General features: G+C 38.3%; 1 protein-coding gene and 1 pseudogene across 1 annotated transcript in view; one reads left to right on the top strand and one right to left on the bottom strand.

The window, feature by feature from the left end:
* Positions 1-4,659, top strand: part of KCND2 (potassium voltage-gated channel subfamily D member 2) — a 481,036-nt gene extending 476,377 nt beyond the window's left edge. The window contains exons 5-6 of the mRNA XM_016196919.2: positions 367-614; positions 2,010-4,659. Of these exons, the coding sequence (XP_016052405.2) occupies positions 367-614; positions 2,010-2,187 (426 nt within the window). The 3' untranslated portion in view covers positions 2,188-4,659. The remainder of the gene's footprint in view (positions 1-366; positions 615-2,009) is intronic.
* A 15,030-nt stretch (positions 4,660-19,689) lies between these two features.
* On the bottom strand, positions 19,690-23,928 carry LOC148092212 (large ribosomal subunit protein uL6 pseudogene; annotated as a pseudogene).
* Positions 23,929-26,106: the final 2,178 nt, after the last annotated feature.

The raw sequence follows: 26,106 nt of genomic DNA, 5'->3' as shown, positions 1-26,106 counted from the left end.
GAATTTACACATTTTTGTGGGTGTTATCTATATTCATTTTCAAGGTTTTTTTTCTTTAGTTTATAACTTTTAGTTTTGATATTTAATAAATGATATTTCAAGATAAAGTTAGCCTACAAATAGTTACTAAATCAGCCTTCATGTAGCAATCTCAAGGTCTCACTAGAGAGATTTTATTTTCCCACAAATGCCAGTATTAAGTGGCTTTGATATGCTAATCTTTATGAAAATGGTATTAGTTACCCATTGGATAGTCTAAATGTAGGTGGACATTTTTGAGTTTTAAAAATAAAGCTATTCGTTTTCTTTTTTAAAGTTAAAGTATGTTTCTGTCTTTCTTCACATTTTCTTACAACTATGGAACAGAATCACGAGTTTGTGGATGAACAAGCCTTTGAAGAAAGTTGCATGGAGGTTTCGACTGTTAATCGCCCTTCAAGTCACAGTCCCTCTCTCTCTTCACAACAAGGAGTCACCGGCACTTGCTGTTCACGAAGACACAAAAAAACTTTCCGCATCCCAAATGCCAATGTATCAGGAAGCCATCGAGGCAGTGTGCAAGAACTCAGTACAATTCAGATCAGATGTGTGGAGAGAAATCCGCTATCTAACAGGTAGATTAATCTATGTGGACACACACCTGTGGTGGTTCCCAGAGCATATCTCCACCTGCAGTTTTGTTGCTACCTTTGTGGCCTCTAAATCCTAGTTCCTAGAGTTTAGAATGAGACAAAGCTTAGACTGTAACAAATAGGAAAATGGATCTACTGTAATATTCATTAAGAGTTATAAGAGTAGTTGTAGCAATATTAAAAAAGTAGAGAGAAGACAAGGCAGTCAGGCAACCACAAATGTATTCCTGCCTCTTCAGTTCTATAGCTGTTTCTTATTTGAACAGACACCTCTATACTCAGGAGTCCCTTAGGTAAACCTAAGTAGCCTGAAATGATAGTCAACACTGGTAAAAGAGACAAATGAAACTGACAGTAATATGATTAAAAAGTATTTAACAGCACCTATAAATAAATCAACAGAGTCTATGTGACAGTGAAAAATGAAAATGTCTACACAAATCTTTTGAATCAATGTACGATTTTGATCAAAAAGAGTATTTTGGCCACAATAAACACAAAAATCAATCCAGTTCAAAGAAAGATAAGTGAAATGCTAAAATGTTTACCTCTGGTGAGTTTATGGACAATTTAAGTAAAATTTTTCTATTGGTGTTTTTTTTTTTTTTTTTTGCTTAAACATTTAAATTGTTTTCCATGAAAGTAAAATAGTTTGAAGTTCCTATGTATACCCTCCTTTCTCCTTTCCCTCTCCCCCCCTCCCCACTTAGAGTATAAAACTCATGCAAGAATACCAGTTGGAGAAAGCCTTTAAGTATTAATAATGGCTACCTTTTTGGGATTCTTAACATTTGGGTGTCACAAAGTTGAAAGCTTTAAGGGCACCCTATAGCCCAAAGAGACAAGATAGTAAAATGATTCTGTGGTCAAAGAATCGAGGCATATTTACAGGATATATCCTCTTTACAATGGTATCTCAAACCTCTCAGAGGTTCTGTCTTAAAGAAAACTATTTTGCACAACCCAGTGTTTCAAAAATTACCTGATCCTCTTTCTTACATTTTTATATAACATTGATGAGTCCAAATTTAGCTGGTTTTTACACATTTATATATGATTATGGACCTGACTGATGTTCACTTTAACATATAGGGTGGGGTAAATGTAGGTTTACAGTTGTGAGTATGTGAAATACAGAGTTTATTCTTATATTATTATTTATTAACTATTGTATTATTTTCCATACGAACAACTGCAAACCTACTTTTACCAACCCTGTATATTAAAGTTTGGTGCTTCCTTTTTTTAAATTATGATGATTGTTCTTAGACATTTAAAACGTTACTTATAAATGTGACACTATGTATACCTCCGTTGTAGGGAAAAAAAATTTAAGTAAACAACTTACCTTCTTAAATCTATTTTTTTCCTCATCAGCCGATCCAGTTTAAATGCCAAAATGGAAGAGTGTGTTAAACTAAACTGTGAACAACCTTATGTGACTACAGCAATAATAAGCATCCCAACACCTCCAGTAACCACTCCTGAAGGAGATGACAGGCCAGAATCTCCCGAGTACTCAGGAGGAAACATTGTCAGAGTGTCTGCTTTGTAAGACAATTGAAATCAGGTCTAGGAGAATTTGAGCCCTGGCTGTGGAAAGAATACCAATGTAGAAGAAAGAAGAAAAGATAAACGTTTTGCAGATAAAAGCGGCAAAGCAAGAATGTTGCAAGTGAAACAAAAACAAAGCTTCCAAACTAGAGGATGGAAATAAAACCACCAAATGGCATTTCTTTAGAGTTTGACCTGTTGTACAGAGGAATAGTCTGTGGCCCTTTGGCTTTGTGAATGAGCACAATGAAATGCCGCCTATTGATGCTTCTTATGACCAGAACTCTTTTTTAATAAAATAAAATAAATCTTTGAACCTAATGTTCCAGTTGAATGCAAAACAAACAAAAAAATAGAAAACATTTTGATAAAAATTTTTCCTGTTAAAACCATGAACATTGTGGCTATGACAAAGATTACTGCATATTAAAAAAACTCATGCAACACATTTGTATTGACTGAAGGAAACCATCATAATGCATGCTAGAATTTTTTGGAGTAGTGATCTCAGTTTCCTTATGTTGTCTTCAGAATAGGCATGATACACTATAAATGTAGAAAGGGGGAATTTCTGTGCACTTACAACAAGCTGATTGTTCATGTTCCATGGTGGGCTGTGCAAATAAACTCCTTTAGGAACTGCAGTATTTCTCATGGAGATGCTCTATGGTAAACCTAAAGTGTTCAGATAGTTCAGTATTAGTTATCATTTTACCTTGCACCTAGATACTGTTACAACTGCAATAATTCACTGTACACCTGTTGTATCAGGAATCAGGATTTTTGTTGTAATACTTTCCAAATCTTCATAAATTCTGTAAGAGTAAGAGCCACATTCATAGAAAAACTTTTAGTGTGGCCAGGTTTTAGATAACTTTTTAATCCAAAACTCTTGTGTCATAAATGTTTTTCAGTAATATTCTTTGGTCCACTGTGTTCCCGTGACAGTGCATTTCCTGTTCCTGTGTTTCTATGGCGCCTTTCTATTGGGTTTATTGTCATCAACTGGACTAATGTTTTGTAGTTCAATTGACTTTCCTACTTTTGTATTCCCAGCAAAGCATCTTGTAAGTAGATTATCATCATCAATCCCCTTGTCAAAAATTAGAAGAAAAGAGTTGATATCCATAAATTATCTCTAACTTCTTTGCTGTCATGGAAAAGCCCAAATATTGGATATACCACTGTTTGTTTCATAAAAAGAGTTGGCTGGGACCATTATCTCAGAATCAGTGATCCCAGAATCTCACTTGATGTATTACTTATTTTGCTCTAGATCTCGAATAAATTTTGAGAATAACTAATGTGAATTGAAATGCAGAGATAAACTGAAGTGCTTTATGTAACAATATTTGATGAAAACACGCTTTCTATGCCATCGGAAAGGTGGCACAAATTTATCTCAGAAAGTTTTCTGTATGTTGCAAAGAGTAATTTTCTCCACTAAATCAGGAGGACAGGTGTTTGATGATGCAAAGTTGATTTCTATGGTCATTTAAATAAAAAGTCTAGATACTTTTTCACCTTTAAAATATATCCGCAGACATGTCTGCACGTGACAGTGTAAAAAAGTTTTTATGTCAAATGAAAAGTTTTGTTCATTCCAAGCCACCAGTGTAAGGAATAAAGTTTAGCTTCTACACATGGAAAAAGTTAATAATTATCCTCTACTGTAGAGATTTTTAAATGCTTATCATAATTTATCATACAAAGGAATTAATCCAACTATTTTCAAGTAAGGCCAGAAATTATTGCTTCCCATTTCTAGAATGGCTTCTAGAACAATGCTGTGCACACAGTAGATTTTAATAAGCATTTGCTGAGTGAAAGTAAGATAAACTCTTTTCTCTCTCGGGAAGAACTGGCTTTATTTCTAGTATGTCTTTTAAAAAGTTACTAACCTTCTTGGAGTGTGAATACTAACAATTATATTAACACCTGCCTCATGTCACTTTATGCTTCTAGAGCAAATATATAGTGAAACTTATTTGATGATATTTGTTGAAAAACTTTTTCAAAAGTAGACTAAAGAAACCACAATCAGGAATACTTAGGTCTTTTGATTCCCAATGAGAAGTTCTATTTTTACGTTCTGAGTATTACATTTAAAAAATGCAATTCAGTTAGGTCATTTCAGTTGATAATTCTGCTGCTTTTTCAACTTATCATTTATCCCAAACTATTACTTTGTTTAGACTTTTGGAAAAGAAAAAAAAAAAAACTTTTTGATGTTTTAGGTGAGTTAAAAATATACTGTGTTGGTGGTGAATGACTATTGATGACTGTGCTAAGTGCATCTGTATTGTAAGTGAAATGTAATTATTTCTGTGTGCCATATGGAGTAACCAAGGTCATTGTTTTTGACAATTTTGTTTGAAACTCATATATCTTATTTTAAAGGGTAGCATAATATCTGCATTATGCTGGAAAAAATAGACCTGGAGAATACTTAAATAAAACATGTGCATGCTTGAACAGGATAACATGGTGGCTGTTGTCCTTTTTTCTTAGACTTTCTTATTTTCCAAAATCTATTATGTGCCACACTCCTAATACATATCTAGGAGAACTCTGTAATGTACAGACACAAAGAACCCATCAATTATAACAATTAAATCTAATCTAAGCCAGTGGAGATAGTAGTACTGCCAATAATGAGAAATTTGAGACTTTAAGGGAAATTTTAATATCATTTAAAGATAAAAGAGTGTCACTGCTTCTTTAAATGGTCATTTTTGGAAATATCTTGGCAACTTCAACTCCATAGCTACTAATTATGATAATTTAACTCTACTGCAAGATTTTATTGGTCATTAAAAAGATGTAGTATGGTAAATATCAGGGTTTTTATATATAATACTCTCTCTGCAGGGAGTGGCCCACAGTTTACTAGCCTGCACACTCCATGCCACTTGTTTCTTGCACAGTGTGGACCAGAGAGAAGTCTGATGCCTGAACTTTATAAATTTCTTGACCACCACTACTTGAGTTAAGCAAGGAGACGTTCTGAGATAATAACTTGGGTCAGAACTCAGTAGATTCTTAGTCAAACACTCTTTTCTATCTAAGGGAACAGACAGAGTGATTTATTTGTCTAGCTGTGTGTGTGCGTGTGTGTGTGTGTGTGTGTACTCTTATACATATTCATAGACTTTTATTCATTTTGTAAAAAATATGCACATGCCGATGCTTGATAGTTTCTGTTCAGTATGGGACAAAAAGTAAGAAAATGTTAAGAAATTATTAGGAGAAAGAAACAGAGTAAATCATTTAATGCAGAGAGTGATTTTAACTAGTGACCCTCTTGGTGGACAGTTTTTAGTTTTTTCTTATTAATTTTTCGTTACAGGTCTTAATTTACTGAAATATAAATCTTGTATTGAAAAGGTTCAATATATCTCCCTATTCCTTCAACTTAGTTACAGTGTTGGCTTAGAAGTAGCTTCCAGAGAGTTATATCAATGTCTGCCAGCAACATTGCTCAAAAGAATAAAAAATGGTTCTTGATATCAAATAAATAGAGTTTCATAAGAAAGACATCTCGTCTTCCTATGGTGTTTTAGGTGTTTATTTTATGAACTCACAGGTACAAAAAGGGTTATTGCTCTGCACTGCGTAAACTTCACTAGAATTTTCAACACAATTGTGCAGACACACTATTTTTTTGAAAAAAATAAGTTTAAATTTCTATCTACCTGAGCTGGTTGTATTTAAGGTGGTAAACATTTGTAAAGAGAAAGATTTTTTACTTGTAAGAAATAATTACTTTTGAATAGCATATTTGCTTAAGATAATTATATAATATATTTATTGCAAAACATTTTTAGTGTAAACAATATTAGATCCATCTTGTACCTTCTACACCTTTGCTCTCTACTGCTTGCCTTACTTTTTCCTTTCTTTCTCTAGAGCACTAGCAATTCTTTTATTAGATTATTCCCCCTTTTTCCCTAATCATATTTTCCCCTGGTTTTTCTATGGAAATCTACTAGATGACTTCTCTTTATTATACACATAACTCAAATCCTTGAGTATGAGGGATGTGCCAGACATTGCATTAGGTGCTAGAGAAATAGAGATTAAGATTCCAGACCAAATCCCCCTCAGGCAGTTATATAGGAAAAAACTTCAAGTACTCTCTGCTTCACACACAAGCATTCTCCTTTCTGCCTATTGACAGTCATTCAGCTACTTCAATCCCCCAAAGACATCTCTTCAACAGAGGCAGCATCAAGGTAGTGTTCTTTAAAATTCTTTCTAAAGTCTTCCCCTTACATCATTAAAATTCTCTTTCTATAGGCCATCATCCTCTTTCTATTGGAAGAGGCATTACAGAAAAGGACACCCATATCTCGACCTACCTACTTGGAGAAAGATTAGAAAGCAAGCCAACACAAAACAAAACAGAAAAGGAAGCAGAACTTTACATTTATGATTCGGGCAGGGTAAAAACCAGCGTTTTCTAAGTATCCACTCTGCCCTTCCTACCATAGTTTCAGAGGATCTGAAGAAAGCTACTAAAATGGTTTTGCAGGAGGAGTACCACTCAGTGCTGCTGTGAATCTTAACAACACACCTCAAATTAGTTCACCTGATTAATCCCATTGAAGTATGGAAGGGAATGGGACAACAGAGCAGTAAATCGAGAAAGAACAGTAAGTTTATAATCAGCAGCACTCTCCAGAATGTGGGCCTTCATGGCCTATGTCATTTTCAAAGTCTGGGGCTGGCTGAAGGAGGGTACTGAGGACTGGGTATCAAAGACTAGAGAGAGATATGGTGGAATCCTAGAAGACAAGGTTGGGAAGTTGACTAGGCTACAGGTGAATGAGAGGCATCTTGGGCTTTTATTCTAATTGACAATCCAGCATTTTTTAATTTTATCAAGTTAATTCCTTTGTTAGAGCTAAAAATTATAACACCAAAAGTTACTTATCTTAACTTACTCAGTTTTAATAGTAAAGCACTGACAAATTGCTCTGAGATTTCCCAGGTTCCCTGTACAACAGAGGACAAAACCCTGAAAGAGCAGCATAAGGAACTGAGAAGTGAGAAAGAGAATTAAAAGAGCCAAAGCATGGACCTTGACCTTGCATAGATGAATCTGTTCAACTTCCTTATCAGAGGCACTGGACATAAAAACTTCAAAATTAAAATATGTCATGCACATCACAATGTTACATAAGACTTAATCTGGATTGTCACTATTATTTTTATTACCAGCCAACCTGGTAAAAATGAACAAACAAACAAAACAACAATGTACAAACCACAGAAATAAAGTCTTAATGCAGCCTTTCAATATACAGCTTCTTTCTTCCACAGATTCACAGTGAACACTAAATAATAGTGAATATAACAACCATGAGAAGATAACATTGTTACTGAGCACACATAGAAGCCAAAACTATGATGCTGACTTTTGAGGAAAGAAAGCTTTTTATTGTTGAGTCTACACACGGGAGACAGAGGCACTGCTAAGTCTTTCTCCCTGAACTGGGGTCTGGACAGGTCTTAAGGGTTAAGGAGAACAGGGTGGCATGTGGTAGATCTGGCCTAGCAGGTTTTGATTGGAGGGTTTTGGAATTTGACCAAGAATAGAGTAGAGAGGTAAGAGAAAGCACAAAGGAATTCCAATCTAGGAGGGTTTGCTTGGTCAGTTCTGTATTTATCCATATTTTCTGTGTAAGCACTGGATCTTCCTTATTGAAGGAACTTTCCCTTCATATAGGGCTCTGGTGGCCACAATTCTGTTACTTGAGTTCTGTATACTGAAGATTCTAGGTTCCGGGTCCACTTGAGGACAGGGGTAGCACATGGGTGGTGCTCTCTCTAAAATAAGGATTATATTAACCACCACTCTGCTTTAAAGAAGCAGAACCAGTGTGCTGTTTCAACAACAATAACAATGACTGTTAACTTTTACTGACTCCTAAATATATGGCCAGGAACTGTGCTAATCACTTTACTATATATATCATTCCATTAGCCATGTTTCTTTTGAGACCATTACTTTAACATTGTACAATGAATTTTCCTAATTCAGAAAATATACATTTTTAAGTTAAATCGTGTATTTCTGTGATGGTGTTCTACTTTGTAGAAATATTGATGCTACTTCTTCTTTTAGAGTAAAACAGAAATGAAAGGAAGTAGGGGACAGGAGAAAGCTGGGTAATTTTCATGCCCTGTTGGTTGCAAAGCCATTATCAAGAACAATTGATTTTTCTTCCCATTTTCTTTGGTCTAATTTTTTACTTTGAAAAATGTGCTGCTAATAGCTATTTCTGATTGACTATTAGTGACTTAAAATAAAAATGGAACCTGACTGAAGAGGATATTGCTGTCCTAACTGACAAAGGACAACTTCATGTCAGCACAGCATACACAAGAAGCTAATTTTCCAGTAACAGAGTTATATGTTAGAGCTTTCAACCTCTCTCACTTGCTCCCACTTTTGAACAAGGCCTGCCAAAATGTACAAGTGTTGTTCAGGGCTGCAGTGATAGCCTGCAACAAAATAGTTGACCCATGGTCAAGTCCTGGAGGCTCATAATAACAGAAGAGAAATATTTTGGAATATTTTTCAAACCGCAATTCTCACCCTTGATTATTTTTGCATCTTCCTCAAATTATTGCAGGCGAACATTCTGAGGCACAACAATGAAGTGCTCATTGGCATTTAATAACACATGAAAATAAGGCACAGGAGGATTCAGATAGGCAACATAACTGCATCATTCAGTATCCCAAATTAATATGATACAGTAAAAAACTTCTTAGATTTTTTTATCCTCACAAAGAATTCCAAAATTTTTCTGTAATTTGTTGATATTTTTTATTTGCTCTTAATAAAATAGAAAACTTCAATAAAGGTATAAACACAGACATTTGATTTACACAGGAATGTAAAAAATTTAATGTACCTTATAAAATGGTATTTGGGATATAACTACTTGTCATAAAACTTATTCTTTGTGTTTCATCATTTGCTTGTTTTATGTTCCATATAGCACTGGCCTATTAATAATATATTTTTACCTTTCACTTCAATCTTTCCTTTCTTACTCTGAAAAGGTAAATGTGTTATTTATCACAAGTATCAATATTGTGTCCAAACCTTATTTAACATGAAAACTTAAGGTGCAGTTATGATTTAAAAGAAAAGTATCAAAAATTTAATATTATTTATGGTTTATCATTGTCAAATCCTATTGACATGATGATAACATAAATATTTGCTTCAATGATATAAAGTTTCTTCAAATTGTCTTATAAAGGATAAAAATTCTCATTTCTGTTTTTTTCCCAAAGTAGGAATATGTAGCAGGTAAACTCTAATATAAATATCACACTATAATTTGCAAAGGAGGCATTTATATAATATCCAACAGTCCCACCAGTATCTAAAACAAAATGCTCAAGGCCACTGATGAGAGACTAAGAGAGAAATAGAACCATGAGTGACTAGAGGAACCTGAAACTATATATCCTTTGAAAGATACAGAGTTTGAAAAACTAAAAAATTCAACATCCTCTCAGTTTCTTTGGCTAGCTTATCTAGAATTCAGTTCATTAACAAATATTCTGAGAACTTTGTTTGTACACTGTATTTACTATTAGATACAGATTATAAATTATGTAGGATTACTTAAAATTAATTTAAGACATTTCCCTCATTACCTCTAGCTTCAAATTGTAAGTATCTAAACCTAAATTTAGACTAAATGCTAAAATTATTATTATGAGCTCAAGTTAGGAGAATAAGGGTAAGTCCATAAGTCAAAAAATGAGAGTATAAATGCCTCACTTTATGTGTCTGAGTATCTCTGATAAATGCATTTCTATAATAATCCCTGACCATAATCAAAATTTAAATACAAATGAAATTTAGAATGATTATGGATTATTTTTAATTAGTTGTACTTCCCTTCTCCATTTCTTCTTATAACAGGGAAAAATATATTTGATGCCCTTAATGTATTATAAGAGCACAGTCTCAACAAATGGTTTTTCATAAATAAAAGGTTGCTATAAAAATATAAGCTCTTAGGAAATTTCTTGTACATACATTTTCTATTTTAAAATCATAGATTACCATATAATTTATGTAGTGGTTTTCTTATGAAATCCCTTTTATGTCTCAGATAAAAGAAGAGAAAATGTGAGAGGAAGAGATTAAACATACAGCTACACACACACACACACATACACACAAAATGAGACAGGCAGAATGTGGAGTTCCACTTATTTGACTACCTGATATAATTTAATGAAATGTGGAAAGAAACTTTTTCTTGCCAGTAATCATTATATCTTCTGGTGTGTTTTTTTCTTTGTTGATTGTACAAAATTATAATGTAGCTATGGCTAGGCTTTTTAAATGAATCTTCCTGAAAAGAACTATCAGAAGTAACATTCTTAGGATTACCAAACAGCGTTGTCTTTTTTTCTAAAGCTTAAATACCTAGAATGCTGACACCTGCATTAGCTGGAGCATGGAGGAAATAAAATAGCAGTGATTTTGAGCTCACACCTGAAAAAGAAACTCTGCTTATTAACTTGCAAATGTATTGAGAACCTATGCCTTTCTAGGTTACTTTTCAGTAAAGCAATCCATAGATTTAAAATATATATATATTCCACTTCTTAGCTAAATTTGTTTTAAACTTTAAGGTAATCATTTCTGATAGTGGGATTGTGAAAAGCAAACTATCCTTCTATTTTATTACCATGAAAGTGAAAAGGACACCAAGCACTTCAAAATCTTGTTTTAGAAATGTATCTATGAGCTTCTGTGCTATGCTTCTCCCTACTTTTCAAGTGGCTAGGTCATTTTCTTTGCACTTTGTAATTTATAAGGATCACAGATATATGCACACACACCCCTTTCTCCAGTCCATTTTAATCACTGTATATGACACCACGTGGAGAACTGGGAACACACCAAGAAGAAGGAAACAAAGTCTTCTCACTCAAAGGTTATGTTAAATGCTTCCAGGATATTAAACAGAAATGCAACTCAAGATTTCTAATATGGCAGGAATTTTTTAAAGGCAGGGTTCTTGCATTATATGTCAGCTCTGACTAAAACAGTATGCAAAGGGGTATACAGACACTCAGGCTGTAGAGGTAGACATTCTATTCATTCATTTTCTTTGTTTTTTCTTTTTTTAAAAAATATATCTTTATTGATTTCAGAGAGAGGAAAGGAGAGGTAGAGAGAGAGATAGAAACATCAATGATGAGAGAGTCACTGATCGAACCCACAACCCGGGCATGTGCCCTGACAGAGAATCGAACCCCGATTGCCTGGATCCTAGGTTGACGCTCAACCGCTGAGCCATGAGGTCTTGCCCTTGATATCCTAGGAGAGGAAAAATAATTTTCCCTCTATCTTTCTGGGTTCTCAGCTGAAGCCCTCTATAACAAAGCATAAATTAACAAGAGGAAAACAATTAAGGTTGGTAATGTGTATACCTCAAGTATACAGGGAGATACCCAGGGAAACAAACCCTCTGAGGTGGTCTAGAATTCAGGATTAAATAGCATCTTAATAGAGGAAGGAAATGTAGGGGGATGAAGACTGCTTAGAGGAAAGTAAATGATTTTTAGGGAAGATGAATGAGCCCTTAGAAGAATAGATGGGAATTATGACAGCTTGTGGCAAAGTTTGTCTCGATGTGGTGTTGGCTTCTCATCCCCTCTCTTGTGACAAGAGTTGACAAAATTCCTTGGGAGGGGATTTATGACAATTGAATTCCTTTGGAGGATGTATGTTTAGGCAAATAAAGAGAGTTCAGAGAAAGTCTGTCCTTGCATTTGCTGTTTTTCAAGTACCTACAAACCAAAATAATCAATACCCAAAGAGGCATATTTTGAGATGGCATGTTTTGCTACCCTTCACTATTTATAGTGTAGTCGTTGACTTGGACCCAAAACAGGTAGAAATGTAATTAAGGAACCTAACTTTAGAGTGAGATACATTCTGGGAAAAAGTATAGTGTTCAGATCAGCAATGAAATGGTGGCGGGGGTGGAGGGAGGTATTAATATGGTGTTGAAGAAAAGGCCTCCAGATAAAGATACATGAGACCTGCAGAAGGAAGAGCCAGCCATGCAAAGAACATTCCAGGCCTGGGACACAGCCATACATTTTCTCTGGGTACATAAAGGACTAATCTATTTGATTTCAGTAAAATTCATAGATTTTAATTTTTTCCTTCTACTACCTGTAATTTCAGGCCAAATTTTCCTAGGTGTTTTTAAAATAATCAATAGTTTATCATTCTTCTTTTTTTAAATTTATCTTTATTATTGAAAGTATTGCAAATGTCCCCGTTTCCCCCCATTGATGCCCTCCAACTTGTACCCCTCCCCCTAGGCCTTCACCCCACTATTGTCTGTGTCTATGGGTTATGCATATATGCACATAAATTCATAGGTTAATCTCTCCCAACCCACCCTCACCTTCCCTCTGAGATTTGCCAGTCTGTTCCATGCTTCTGTGTCTCTGGGTCTATTTTGTTCATCTCTTTATTTGTTCATTAGATTCTACATATGAGTAAGATCATGTGACACTTGTCTTTCTTTAACTGGCTTATTTTGCTTAGCATAATACTATCCAGGTCCCACCATGCTGCTCGAAGGGAAAGGGATCCTTCATTTTTACAGCTGCATAGTTTTCCATAGTGCAAATGTCCAAGAAGATGCTTGATATGATTTCCATCTTCTTGAACTCATAGAGACTTGTTTTGTGTCCAAACATGTGGTCTATCTTTAAAAATGTCCCATGTGCACTTGAGGAAATGATTATTCTGCTGATTTGGAGTGGAATGTTCTGTAAATGTCAATTAAACCTGTCTGACCTAGTGTGTCATTTAGAGTCACTGTTTTCTTGTTGATTTTTTGTCTGGAAGATTTATCCAGTAAAGTCAGTGGGGTGTTAAATTCCCCTACTATGACTGTATTGTTGTAAATATCTCCTTTAAAGTCCTCCAGTTCTTTATTTGTTTTTTTCCAGGCTAAATGAGTCTTCTGTTCTGAAGTAGGTCTCTTGTAGACAACATATATTTGGGTCATGTTTTCTTATCCACTCAGCTGCCCTGTGTCTTTTGATTGAGATATTTAATCCATTTATATTTAAGGTTATTAGTAATAGGTACTTATCTATTGCCATTTTAATTCTTTATGCCTATATTTCTCATTCTCCCTATTTCAACTTATTACAGCAGTCCCTTTAACATTTCCTGCAATGCTCATTTGGTGGTGATAAATTCCTTTCACCTTTTTTTTGTCTGGAAAGCTCTTTATTTCACCAACAATTTTGAATGATAGTCTTGCTGGATAGAATAGTCTTGGTTTCAGATCCTTGTTTTGCATTACCTTGAACACTTCTTGCCATTCCCTTCTGGCCTATAGAGTGTCTGATGAGAAATCACCTGACAGCATTATGGGAGTTCCTTTGTAGGTAACACTTTGCTTTTCTCTTGCTACCTTTAATATTCTCTCTTTATCTTTAATTTTTGGCATTTTAATTATGATGTGTCTGGGCATGGGCCTCTTTGGGTTTTTCTTGATTAGGACTCTCTGTGCCTCCAGAACCTATGTGCCTTTTTCCCTGGCCAGGTTATGGAAGTTTTCTGCCATTATTTCTTCAAACAGGTTCTCTAATCCTTTATTACTTTTGACCTTACTGGTACTCCTATGATGCAAATATTGCTATGTTTCATGTTATCCCGCAGCTCCATTAGACTGTCCTCCTGTTTTTTCATTGTTTTTTATTTTTGGTTCTCTAATTGAGTGATTTTTTTATACCCTGTCTTCTAATTTGCTGATCCAATCCTCACCTTTCCCTAATCTGCTATTCATTCCTTCCAATGCTTTTTGTTATTATTTCTACTATGTCATTCTTAATTTCCTTCTTTATTTCTATATTTTGTCATGCTGTTGAGCATCTTTATGATCAGTATTCTGAACTCTATCTCTGATAGATTGCTTATCTCCATTTCATTTAGCTCTTCTTCTGGAGAATTCTTTTGTTCTTTCATTTGGGGCTTGTTTTTTTGTCTCCCCATTTTGGCTGTCTGTTTGAATTTGTTTCTATGTGTTAGGTAGCTCTGCTAAGACTCCCAGCCTTTTGTACAGTCTCTGGTGCAGGCCAATGTCAGATACCATTTGTGACTGGCCTTGAGTACCCTGTTTAAAGCTTTCTGCACCCCATAGCTTGTGGTTTCCTCTGCTGGGGCTGAATGTATTTGGACAGGACCAAGATGTGCACCAAGGAGGAGCCCAGCAACTCCTCTCATGCCTCTGTACTTTCTACCAGTCTCTATGTGGTTTCTACTTTTCATCCTTGTTTATAAGAGCGCTTCAGTTGAAGTTGATTATTCAGGTTGGTTTTTCTATATGTTAATTGGTCTGCTTTGCCAAGCTCTGGGTCAAGAAGCAAATCAGGCAAAGACTCAAAGCACTCAGATGCTGTTATTCAGTCTCTTAAGGAGCCTTAAGCTATAGAAACTCCTTGGGGTAGGGCTAGAGGTTTTCCAGCAGGGTGGGGCAATCACTTTCCCCCCTTACCCCTGGGAAAAAACTGCTTGGAAGGTAAATGTCTGCCTGAAGAAAGATGTTCTCTGCTATATGGGGGAATGACTCAGCACCGGGGTCCAGATGAACACCCTCTGAGGTCTTTTTCCCCAGCCAGCTCCTCTGGATTCTCCCCACACAGCTCCAGTTCACTCTGCCTCCACTGGAGCCCAAGGTGTGTGGCTGCACATGAAACTTTGTGCTTGGGCTCTTTATGAGGGTGCCTGCATTTCCAGCTGTCTTTCCCTGTCAGACAGAAATCCTGCTGCTTTTCACAGCCAGATGTTATGTGGCACCTTTCTCAGTTCTGGTGCTTTGGGCTGGGGAGTTCAGCTTGGGGCTTAAGCCTCAGAGTCCTCATTGGGAACCCCCCGCAGCTGAGATATCCTTCCAGATTTTCAGCTATTGCCTGTGGGAGCCCAGCCAGCCCTCTCATGCCTCCACACTTCCTACCAGTCTCTATGTGGTCTCTACTTTTCCTCCTTGGTTGTGACGGTACTCCCCTGCTAGTCTTCAGTTGCTGTTGATTATTCAGGATGGTTTTTCTATATTTTAGTTGTAATCCCAGTTTGGTCCTGGGAGAGTGTCAGTGTAGCTCAATCCACCACCATCTTGGATCTCTTAGTTTATCATTCTTTATTCCTGTTTCTTTCCCTTTCATATTTAAGTGCCAAAAATAAAGGTCTTTCTGTGTAAATGTCAGCTAACATTATTCACTAAGCAACAACAGGAGCCATTTACTTCTTTGCAATTTTCTGCTTGTATTAGGATAAACACTTCCCAAGTGAGGGAACTGAAGTGAGGGAAGTTAAGTAACTTGCCCCTGGCCGCACACTGGTAAATGATTAAGATGGAATTCAAACCTAGGTCTGATAGCAAAGCCGAACTCTTTCCCCTCTAACAGAGTCTCTCATTTTCTTAACAATAAAAGTAAATAGTATTAAACCTGCATACAACACATAATTCTGGATTTCATCACTTAAAGACAAGTTTAGGAGCATATTCTGTCTTCTTACATCTGTATTATTGTGTTTTTATCATTAAAATGACTATACTAAGTATTTTTTTATTCCTCACCTGAGGACATGCTTAGAGAAGGGAAGAGGGGAGGGGAGAGAGAGACAGAGAGAGGAGAGAGAGAGAGAGAGACAAAGATGTAGGAGAGAAACATCGATCGTTTGGTTGCCCTCAATACGTGCCCCAACTGGGGATCAAACCTGCAAACCACTTATGTGCCCTGACCAAGAATCAAATGAACAACCTTTCAGTGCACAGAACAAAGCTCAACCAACTGAGCCACTCCAGCAGGGCACTACTAATTATTATTTTTGTTTGTTTGTTAATACTCACCAAGGATATTTTTTCCATTGATTTTTTTTTTTTTTTTTTTTAAGAGAGAGTGGAAGGGAGGGGGAGAGACTGAAGCCCAGGACTGAGCCTGTAACTCAGGCACATGGCCTTGATAGGAATTGAACCTGAGACCTTTCAGAGGGCCGGCTGATGCTCTAACCACTGAGCCGAACCAGCTAGAGCTACTAACTATTTTTATAAGACAGAATTTATTCATTCACTTTAGTAAGTCAACAAATATTGATTAGGCACTGTTCTGCTAGACACTTGAAATAAAACAATAGAAAAGACAAATATGATTTTCCATTATTGTGGCATTTGCATCTTTGAAAAGGCTATCATTAAGAAAATAAACATACAGATAATGTGTAACTGCAAATTATGGTGTCATAATGGAAAATAATGGGTACTACAGAAGAGATAATAGAAGCATTCTCATTAAGATTTAAGGTCCAGAAAAGTTCTCTTTGAGGAATTGGCATTTATTGTGTCCTAAATGAGAAGTGGGAATTATCCAAAAATGCAGAAAAAAAATTTCAGGCAGCAGACACTAGGAACAAAATTATAGTTCACAAGACAGAAAACCTCGTGTAACATTTACAAACCTGTTAGAAGGCCTGTATAGATGAGCCACGATGAGTGAGTGGGGAGTGACTATTAATTGGAAAGTGGGCATGGCAAAGGATGTGTATGAATTTATAGACCTTTTCACTTAAGGATTTTGAATTTTGGCCTCAGTCCAATGGGAAACCATGAAGTATTTTAAACTCAGAAGTGACATGATCCAATTTATGTTGTTTAAGGATCACTCTAGTTTCTGTGCTGAAGAATTGTTGGGAGAAGGGACAGGAGAGGAAGCAGGGAAACCAATTAGGAAACCAGTTCAGTTACTCAAGTGAGACAGGAGGTATGGCTGATTTAGAGTGGCACTGAGAATACTAGACAATTTAAGGAACATTGGAGTTAAAGTCAAGGAGACTTGGTAGTAATTGGTGTCAGCATGAGAAAATTCTAGGAAAGCTGTTGATTTCTGATGTGAGTAGCTGAGTGGAAGAAAATGTCATTTGCTAAGATGATCAGTTCTGCTTTGAACATGTCATGAATCACCCGAGAAGAGGGGGCAAATAAAACAATAATAATAAAAATTGATATTTATTAAATGCTTACTATTAATATTTATTAAATATTTAACTGGGCCAGCCACAGGTTTTAAGGGTTTTAAATGTATTAACTCATTTATCATCATTTACTACTAGCTTTCCTACTACAGTGGTACCTGGGGTTTCAAATGTAATCCGTTCCGGAAGACCTTTTGAGTTCTCAAACATTCGAAAACTGAGGGGTCAACAGCCAACAGCTAGGCCTCAAGATCTTGCCCTCAGTGGAAGCTGTGTGGCATGTTCAACTTCCAAGGTGAGTTTGAAAATCCAAAGCATTTACTTCTGGGTTTGTGGCATTTGTAAACAAAAATGATCATCAGTGGAGACATTTGAAAACCAAGGTACCACTGTACTAGTTTATAGATAGAGACATTTTATCCATAAGCATAGAAATGTCACATAACTTACCTAGAGTCATATAAAAATAATTTGCAAAAGGAGGATTGAACCCCAGGTTTCTGACTTTGGCTCTAAAGCCTGAAAACTTACCCACCATAAAGATCTCTCTCTGTGGTTGTTAAGTAAACAGTTAGATTCAGGAGTATACAGCACAGAAGAGGATTCAAGAGTTATTCCTTTTGGGAATCAACATCATGTAGTAGGTATTAAATCCAGGGGAATGGAATAAAGTACAGAATAAGCAGAGGATTCCTGGAAGAGCAAAAAGAAATCTGAGAAAGAGTAGCCAGACAAGTGTGAGGAAGCCAAGAGACTGTGGAAGCATTTCAACAAAAGGGAAGGTTTGACTCAAGGAATGCTGCAGAAATGCCTGGTAAGGTACAAACTGAAAGTGTCGGGACCATCTAGCACCAGAGTGGTCATTGTTCAACTGAGCAAAAGCACATGACATAATGCAGTGAGCACAAAAGCTAGATTGAATTAGAGATTCAAAGGGTAGAAAACATTCTTGAACTGTTTGACTCCGAAGGACAGCTTCGAGATGAAATTTCTAAGGGAACATGGGTGAAAGAAGGTGGAGTTTTTATTTTCTTGATTTGATAGGATGTAATATGACATGTTCCAATCTTGGTAAGAAAGATCTGATGGATAGAAAAGGAAAAGTTGAAGTTGCAGGAAAGAGAGGAAGAATATAAAGAGCAAAGGAAGGGAAGGCATGGAATTAGAGTGCAGGAGAAGGAAGAGGCCCTGGGTGGGAAGGGCCAATAGGCCCATCTCTGAAAGGTGTTCTGTGTGGCAATGCGTGACCGAGCAGGCAATATTCACTGAGTGTGCTCACTTGTGCTCACCAAGGGGTTACTGTGTAGACTGGGAACAAATTTTCCCTTTCACTGTTCTGAATAAAAGGAAGAATGACCCTAACTCTGGAGCACCTGCTAACCTCTGAAGCACAGAACTGCACCAAGCTAGTGTGGCACTCAGCAAAATTTGGAAACAACTGACTTTTTCATCAGTTTCCTCTGAATTCCTTTCTGTACTCTCTTTTCATTCCCCGGTGTTAGCCAAATCTATGGATGAGAAGGAATCTCTGTGATCCAGGGAAGTAATTCGGAAGATGTCATCTCAGCCATCAAGCCACCCACCACCCAGTGTCCCTAGATTTCCTTTTCTGAGACTCTTTGCATTGGCTCAGATCTCTGATTGTTGTCAGGAAGTGCCTGGAGGAACACAATCTAATTATCATAACTCACAGGAAGATACAGATGAGGGATGCAACTCCCAGGATATTTGCAATTGAAAATAGACCACTTAAACTTAATGAATCTCTAGAGATATATTAATATTGAGAGAGAAGATGTCTGTGTTCCCTGATTATTCTTGAGGGAGCTGTCTATTCTGCCCAATCTGCCTATCTATCAGTATGGCTCTTTATACTCAAAGGCACACCAGATACACACACAGGCACACACACACATCCACATACTCAGACACATACCAATGTATTGAGACAGACATATGTTATACACAACATACACATAAACACAATATGCATGTAAATACACAAAACACAGATACGCAGGTGCACACAGTGTGTGCTAATATACCTAAGCACTGTGGGGTTTTTTTACATTGAGCACATGTTTTTTAATAACACATATTGCAATCTTTATTTATCTGTTCATCATCTACTAAATTTATGAGTCCATCCATTATTCACTAAATCAGAGCTTCCTACTGGTGTGCCCAGCTTATTGATTCCAATTCTAGTTATGTATTGTTTTTCTCACACAGCATGCACAAGTAGATAATCTCCCTCACTTTTATGGGATGCTCCTGACTTCAGTCAGGTATTCTGTTCAATTGTTTCTCATAATCACTGCTCAAACTGTGTATTCTATTTTTTTTTCCCCCAAATCAATACTTAGCTTGTATTGCATCTTCAAAATATCACAAATCAGTCTGAGAAATCCTCAGGCATCTTGCTGTTTCTGTAGCCAGACAACTTAGATATTATTCATCAGCCTGCTAAACTGTTCTTTTTTCAGAAACATAGATACAATCCAAAGTTTTTCTGATATCCTTGCTGAATAAAAGCAGCTGAATTTAATAAGTTCAATGTCGTTTCATTCAAGAACTAACTCATCTTTCTTGAAATATGGAACAAGCAATACCCTACAGATGTATTTTTCACCCCAAAAATTTCTGATTTCAATAAGAGAACCATTCTGAATAATGACATTGATGAGGAAGTGAGTGTACACAGACCTCATGTTGTAACAGAAGCTCAGTGTAACTCACTTGATCATGTTCTGTGCATGACTGCAAGTAGTATGAACAGTGGCCAGTTCCTTTCTCTTTTCCCACCATTTGCTAACTGGGAGCCTCTTTTTTTTCTTTCCTAGGAGACTTAGTTCTACATTGATGTGATTCAAGTTCCTCTGCAGGGTACCTGTGGGGCCCTTCTCAATAACTGTGCTTCCCTTCAGAATGACGTGGACATTTTCTGATTGCTGAGAATGATCTTCCTCTCTGTAGATGGGGCAAAGAGCTACATATTCTAATTTTTTAATGACAATTGAAGTAAGATTTAAATTACAATTTAGATTTTTTTATCAAATCATATTGCGTGTGTGTGTGTGTGTGTGTGTGTGTGAAAGAGAAAGGAGTGAGTCAGTATCTCTGGCTAATGGGCAAGAACAAAAATATGTAAAACATCCTAAGTTAGAGCAAAAACTTTGAGTGTATTATTCTAAGTGAATTCGAAAGCCATAAAGAGCTTTTACAAGGAGTGAAAAGAACTGATTTCATTTACAAAATACTGCCATGGCTGTGCAATGGAGAATACTTATGATGGCCAGAGAAGGAGGTAGAAAACCCATTAGGAGGCAACTGCTATGTTCCAGATGAGAAGAGAGGTAGCTTGAACTAGGGTGGTAACAGTGGAGAGGGAGAAAGCTTGGAAGATCCAGGAAAGATATTGTAGGAAGTGCTGACGGTCTTGCTGTGGGAATAGACAGGAGATAAAGAGGAGCTTAAACAACTGGGTGGATTTATTAGAAAGAGAAGGCATGGAGAGAACATGGGGAATCCAGAGTCCTGTTAGTCACGGTACATTTTAAATTCACATAATCCGTGTGAAGATGTCAAAGAGCAGCTGGATATATGTATAAAACTGGGATTGCAGGAGGAGGTCAGGGCTGAAGATGGAAATATAAGAATTGTGAGAATAGAGATGGTGGATAAAGGATGGCCCTAGAGGATGTTAGTAAGGTGAGCATGTACATAAATAAGAATCCCTGAGCAGCTGGGGACTCTCCAATCTTTTAAGGCAAACAAAGGAGGGGCAGTGAAGAAAATAGTAGAAACTATCAGTGAAAGATGAGATACAGCAACAGAAAGGTTTTTCTTTAACATTTTTTATCAGTTTTACTAGTACGTGAAACAGCTGAAAAGGAACAAATTTATTTTATGTGCTTTCTCCTGCATAAGCTAAGAATTTGGGCAAGGTATCATGGTGGTTTTAATGGTATATCCACAAATTCTTTACTATTCTTCCCTCCAAGGAGTGGAGCTGAATCCCCTCTCTCTCATCTCCTACCACCACCCCTGTAGGCCTCCTTAATGAATCACTTTGGGTTAATTGAATCTACAGTAGTGATAGGCTAACACTTCAAGATTAGATTATAAAAAGGCTTCAGATTTTATCTTGGGTGCCCCTTCCCACTGTCTAGAATCACTTGCTCTGAGGCAAGCTGACTGCTATGTAATAAGGTGACCCATAAGGAGAGATAGCAAGAGCCCCAATCAACAGCTAGTATCAACTTGCCAGCCATGTGAGTGAACCAACTCAGAAGTGGATCCTTCATTTTTAGTCAAAACCCCAGGTAACTGTAGCTTCATCCAATATCTTCATTACAGACCCTGAACCAGAATCACCAGCCAAGTGGTTTCTCTCAGAAACTGTGAAACAATGTGTTTTTTTAAACCACTAAATTTGGGAGTAATGTTAGGAAGCAAGAGGTAACTAATTCTGAATGGGGACAGAAAATGATATGTAACTAGGTGTGATAATCTTCCCCCCTATGTTGGTATTGCTTTGCTCCTAAGGAAAAAAAATCAAATCTACTAAATGTATTTGGGGAGACCAGAAGTGATATCACTTTTTCCCCACACAGGAATGTAATTTTTTGGCATGGATCCATGTGTTTAACATCTTTTGGTCAAAGCACTGTCTACCTCAATTAGTGTTTCTGGTAATGAAACACATCCCTAGAGGTAAGTGTCAATACATGGTGATTTCGTAAAGAATTTTCAAAAGGAATTACTTTAAACCCTCCCCAATCTCACTTAAATTAGTTCAAGATCAAGAGAGCACATAGAAGGTAAGGAGAATGAAAAGTCAGTGAGATATAAAGGAAAGGCACAGACAAGTTCTATCACCTCCCAGCTGTGACACCTGGAAGTTTATCCAACCTTTTGAGCCTCAATGCCTGCATCTCTAAAATGAAGTTCTGCCTAGCTCACACATGGATGGGAGGGTTAAATAAAATAAAGCATGTAAAACACAATTGTAAATGACAAGGTTTAAGATGATCACACAAGTTATCCCTGTGTACTCCGTCTGCTGTTAATATGTTGATGGGAAAAGCAGGATAGAGGTCAATGGTTTGTTGGACGATAGAACACATTTATTCAGGTGACCCTGAGCGTTCGTCTTTCAAATCGTTCATATCCTGTATGAGCTCAGCCCATTTCACTCCAAAGCACAGCCCCATACACTTGATTTAGCTATTCTTCTATTTTACTTTTAATAAGGGATTATTAGGAACTTGTTCTTTCTCCTCTTGGGCAATTCTTAGTATGAACTGTTTTATCTGAATTAGAGACAGAAAATCTTAGGGAATAATTGCAGAATCCAAGTCACGTTAGCTAACATTTTCAGCTTCAGTTTCTACTCTCATTTCTCTCTGTTGAAATCATTAAAAAGATCATACTAATCAGAGCAGTCACTTGTAAACAGATGATCATTTAAAAAATCACTTACTGGACTTACAAAATGGCTGCAGAATAGGTGAAAGCAACACATACCTCCTCCCAGCACCTAATTGGATTTATAGCTAAAACTTAGAGCAATCAACCTGAGTAAATAACTGATGGGCACCCGAACAGAAGTATTTTACTCAAGGATTGTAAAAAGAGGCTGCACAGAAATTGGTAAGAAGGGTGGAGATATGGAGAGGGCTGGTCCCTGCACCCAGGTGCCACACCTGAGAAGCCAGAGGGATATTGTGACTGCAAAAGTTCCTCTTGAGGAAAGTGGGGTTTGAACTCCACACTTGGACCCCTAAACCAAAGCACCAGGATCAGTAAGAAAAACCTGCATAACATCAGGCAGCAAAAATAAGCAGTGATTTTACCTGCTGGAAACTGGGGAGTCTGCTAGAATCCCAGGTGCTCTCCTTAAGGGTCAACACACAGCCTTGGGCCCTCACCCAGGGCTCTGGTAAAGGAAAGGAGACTCAAGGCATATGAAGCCATAAGTAAAAGATCTAGGTGTCATAGCTCTGGAGATCTGGAAAGTTGACTACTGAGGTACAGGTCTTGAGACAACATCCCACACCACCCTTAGGCACCATCTTCCAGGGTTGAGCACTTCTATTCTTACCACACCAGCTGGAGAAAGTGCACTAACCCCATCCTCCAAATACTGATGACACCACCCTCCCAAGATTGAATCCAGCAGAAAGGACTGTTAGCTGCACCCAACAGGGATCTGAGGTGCATTCTTTTCCTGGAGAAACTATAGACAATAGTTTCTCAGATGATCATTAAACTGAGTGGCTTTAGAACAAGGGCCAATTTTTCCCCCCACCCATGGGTTAGACAGGCACCATCCCCAATGGAAGACTCCCTTGTCAAGGTCTCAGGCAGTGGGCAGCTGCAAAGCTAGGGGTAGGCTGCATTAACACCCATCCTGGGGCCCTGCACCACTCCCAGTGGAGGGCTGCCTTGATTTGCATTCCCAAATTCTACTGGAACCAGCTTGCCAAGCACAGTTCCACTGGGATATTTGATGCAACTCCCTCAGTGTCCTCCATCAGGGTCTCTGCCAATGCACTGCCAAACTAGGAGAAGGTGAGCAGCTTGTTCCCCTCTGGAGGATCAGAGGCTAGTGCTACCCCAAACAAAGGGCAGCTTGACTTACCTTCCCAAATCCTTCAAGCCCCATCCTGCTAAGCTCAGATCCATGGTGGGAATGGGGTGTAATTCAGAACTGAGACATCTGACATAATCCCCTTGGAGCCTTCTGTCAGGGTCTCTGGCAGCACACTGTGGAGCTAGGGAGAGGTAAAGAGCTGTTTCCTCTCCCAAGGTCCAGTGTCACCTTCAGCAGAGGACTGCCTTGATCTATCCTTCAAGCCCTGCCAGCACCATCCCACTGGTACAACCTCTCAGGGGAAAGGTGATAACTCAGACCTGGGACATCTGGTGTGATCCTCTAGGAGCCTTCCATCAGCCTCTCTGGTGGTGTGCTGCCAAGCTAAGGGAAGGCCAGTAGCTCACTCCCTTCCTGAGGGCCAGCACCACACCCAGTGGAGGGCTGCTTTGATCTGTTCTTTTAAGCCATGCAGAGGGGAAGGGAGCTGGTAATACAGCTCAGAGCCGGGAGCTTTGGAATGTAGCTCCATAGAGGTCTCTGAAGGAGTAGCTGCAGATCTAGGAGGAGGAGGCATGCAGCTTTCTCCCCTCAAGCAGGACAGCAACACCATCAAGCAAAGACTGCCTTGATCTGTTTTCATAAACCCCCTGGCCTCATGTTGCTAAGCTCAGATTTTGAGGGGAAATGAGGCTCTGCTCAGAGCTGGGACATTCAGAGTGCATCTACCTCAGAGGCTTCAGTCCAGAGTTGGAGCAGGCCTGGATACAGAGCTAAAAAGAGTGCAACTTGCCCTTCTTCCACAGCACAGTTGGTTCTACCCCCAAAAGTAGGCTTTCTCAATCTGTTTGCCCAAGTCCCAGTGACCCTCTCTTGTCCTGCCAAACTTTCTCCTGCAGGGAGGAGATCTGGCTACACCCAACTTTAACCTGCAGTGCACTCCTGCAGAAGCTAGAGTTGGAGACTGACACACACTGAATGTAGGGTTCTGGAGTAGGGGCATTTTTTTCTCCACTGAGTGCCTGATCATGCTGCCCCAAACTAGGGTACCCACTAGCCGTGTCCACCTGACCCTCAGGAAGGGTCAGTGGAGTGTGCCAGCTTGGGCCCACTCTACAGCCTTTCTGCATAAGACTCTGGAGGAAGTCCAGGAAACATTGAGGAGGAGTGGAGTAGCCAACAAGTGGATGCTGACCTCAGGGAGCCTTGGTCTTTTATTGATCTTACCCCAGGTCAGAGCTTCACCATCAAGCAAAGACTGCCTTGATCTGTTTTCATAAACCCCCTGGCCTCATGTTGCTAAGCTCAGATTTTGAGGGGAAATGAGGCTCTGCTCAGAGCTGGGACATTCAGAGTGCATCTACCTCAGAGGCTCAGTAGACCCATCTAAACATAATGGCCTCTCTCCCCTGCACACCCAGGTCCAGTAAACACAGACACAAACAGTGAACAGCATGGTAGCTCCAGACAGGTAACTCAAAACTGGTTACAAGCAAGTCTTACAATAACCTGTACCTGAACCCCACCCAAGTGGACCCAGAACCAACACAACCAATGGTGGGCTTCAGACCACACCAGAGCTCAACCAAACCAGTCATACAAGTGACACACCCAAAGGAAGATTCCAACAGGCACCAGACTCTTCTGGGAACAACTCCACCCTGCACAGTGTCTCATACACGGTGTTTGAGGTTTACTCTTATAGCCACCCAGACTGAAGATTTAACTCCACTCAAGAAAGGGCCAACAGTATTCATCAAGATGCAACTAGAACAGGGGGTGAACAAAACCCCCAAGAAACATTCCTGGAGAATGGAGTACAGGTGATCTGGAAAATTGTGTCAATGAGCCCAACAAAACACCTCAAGACTGCACCTGCATAACAGCTTACACACTGTGGTAGGGGTTGAGCAGCAGTCAGCCAACCTAAGGGTCAATTGCACTGCACCCATGAAATCAAGACCCAATTACAACAGGAGGGCTAAATAACCAACACAAAAGACATTCTTAGAACACCCAACTCAGGAGATCAAGGACACTGCACCACTGAGTCCCACAGTAAACCTACTACAGAAGGGCACCACACCAAGTCTGGGAGTCATAGCAGCTCTAATACATAGAAACAAACACAAAGATACAGCCAAAATTGGGGGGAAAGAAACAGGCCCCAAATAAAATAACAAGAGGAATATTCAGAAAAAGAGATAAAGAAATGAAGGCAAGCAATTTATCAGAAACAGAGCTCAAAGTAATGGTTATAAGGATGCTCA

Source organism: Miniopterus natalensis, chromosome 10 (assembly GCF_054644295.1).
Source record: "Miniopterus natalensis isolate mMinNat1 chromosome 10, mMinNat1.hap1, whole genome shotgun sequence".
NCBI classification, from domain to species: domain Eukaryota; kingdom Metazoa; phylum Chordata; class Mammalia; order Chiroptera; family Miniopteridae; genus Miniopterus; species Miniopterus natalensis.
This window is presented reverse-complemented; position numbering and strand designations above follow the sequence as displayed.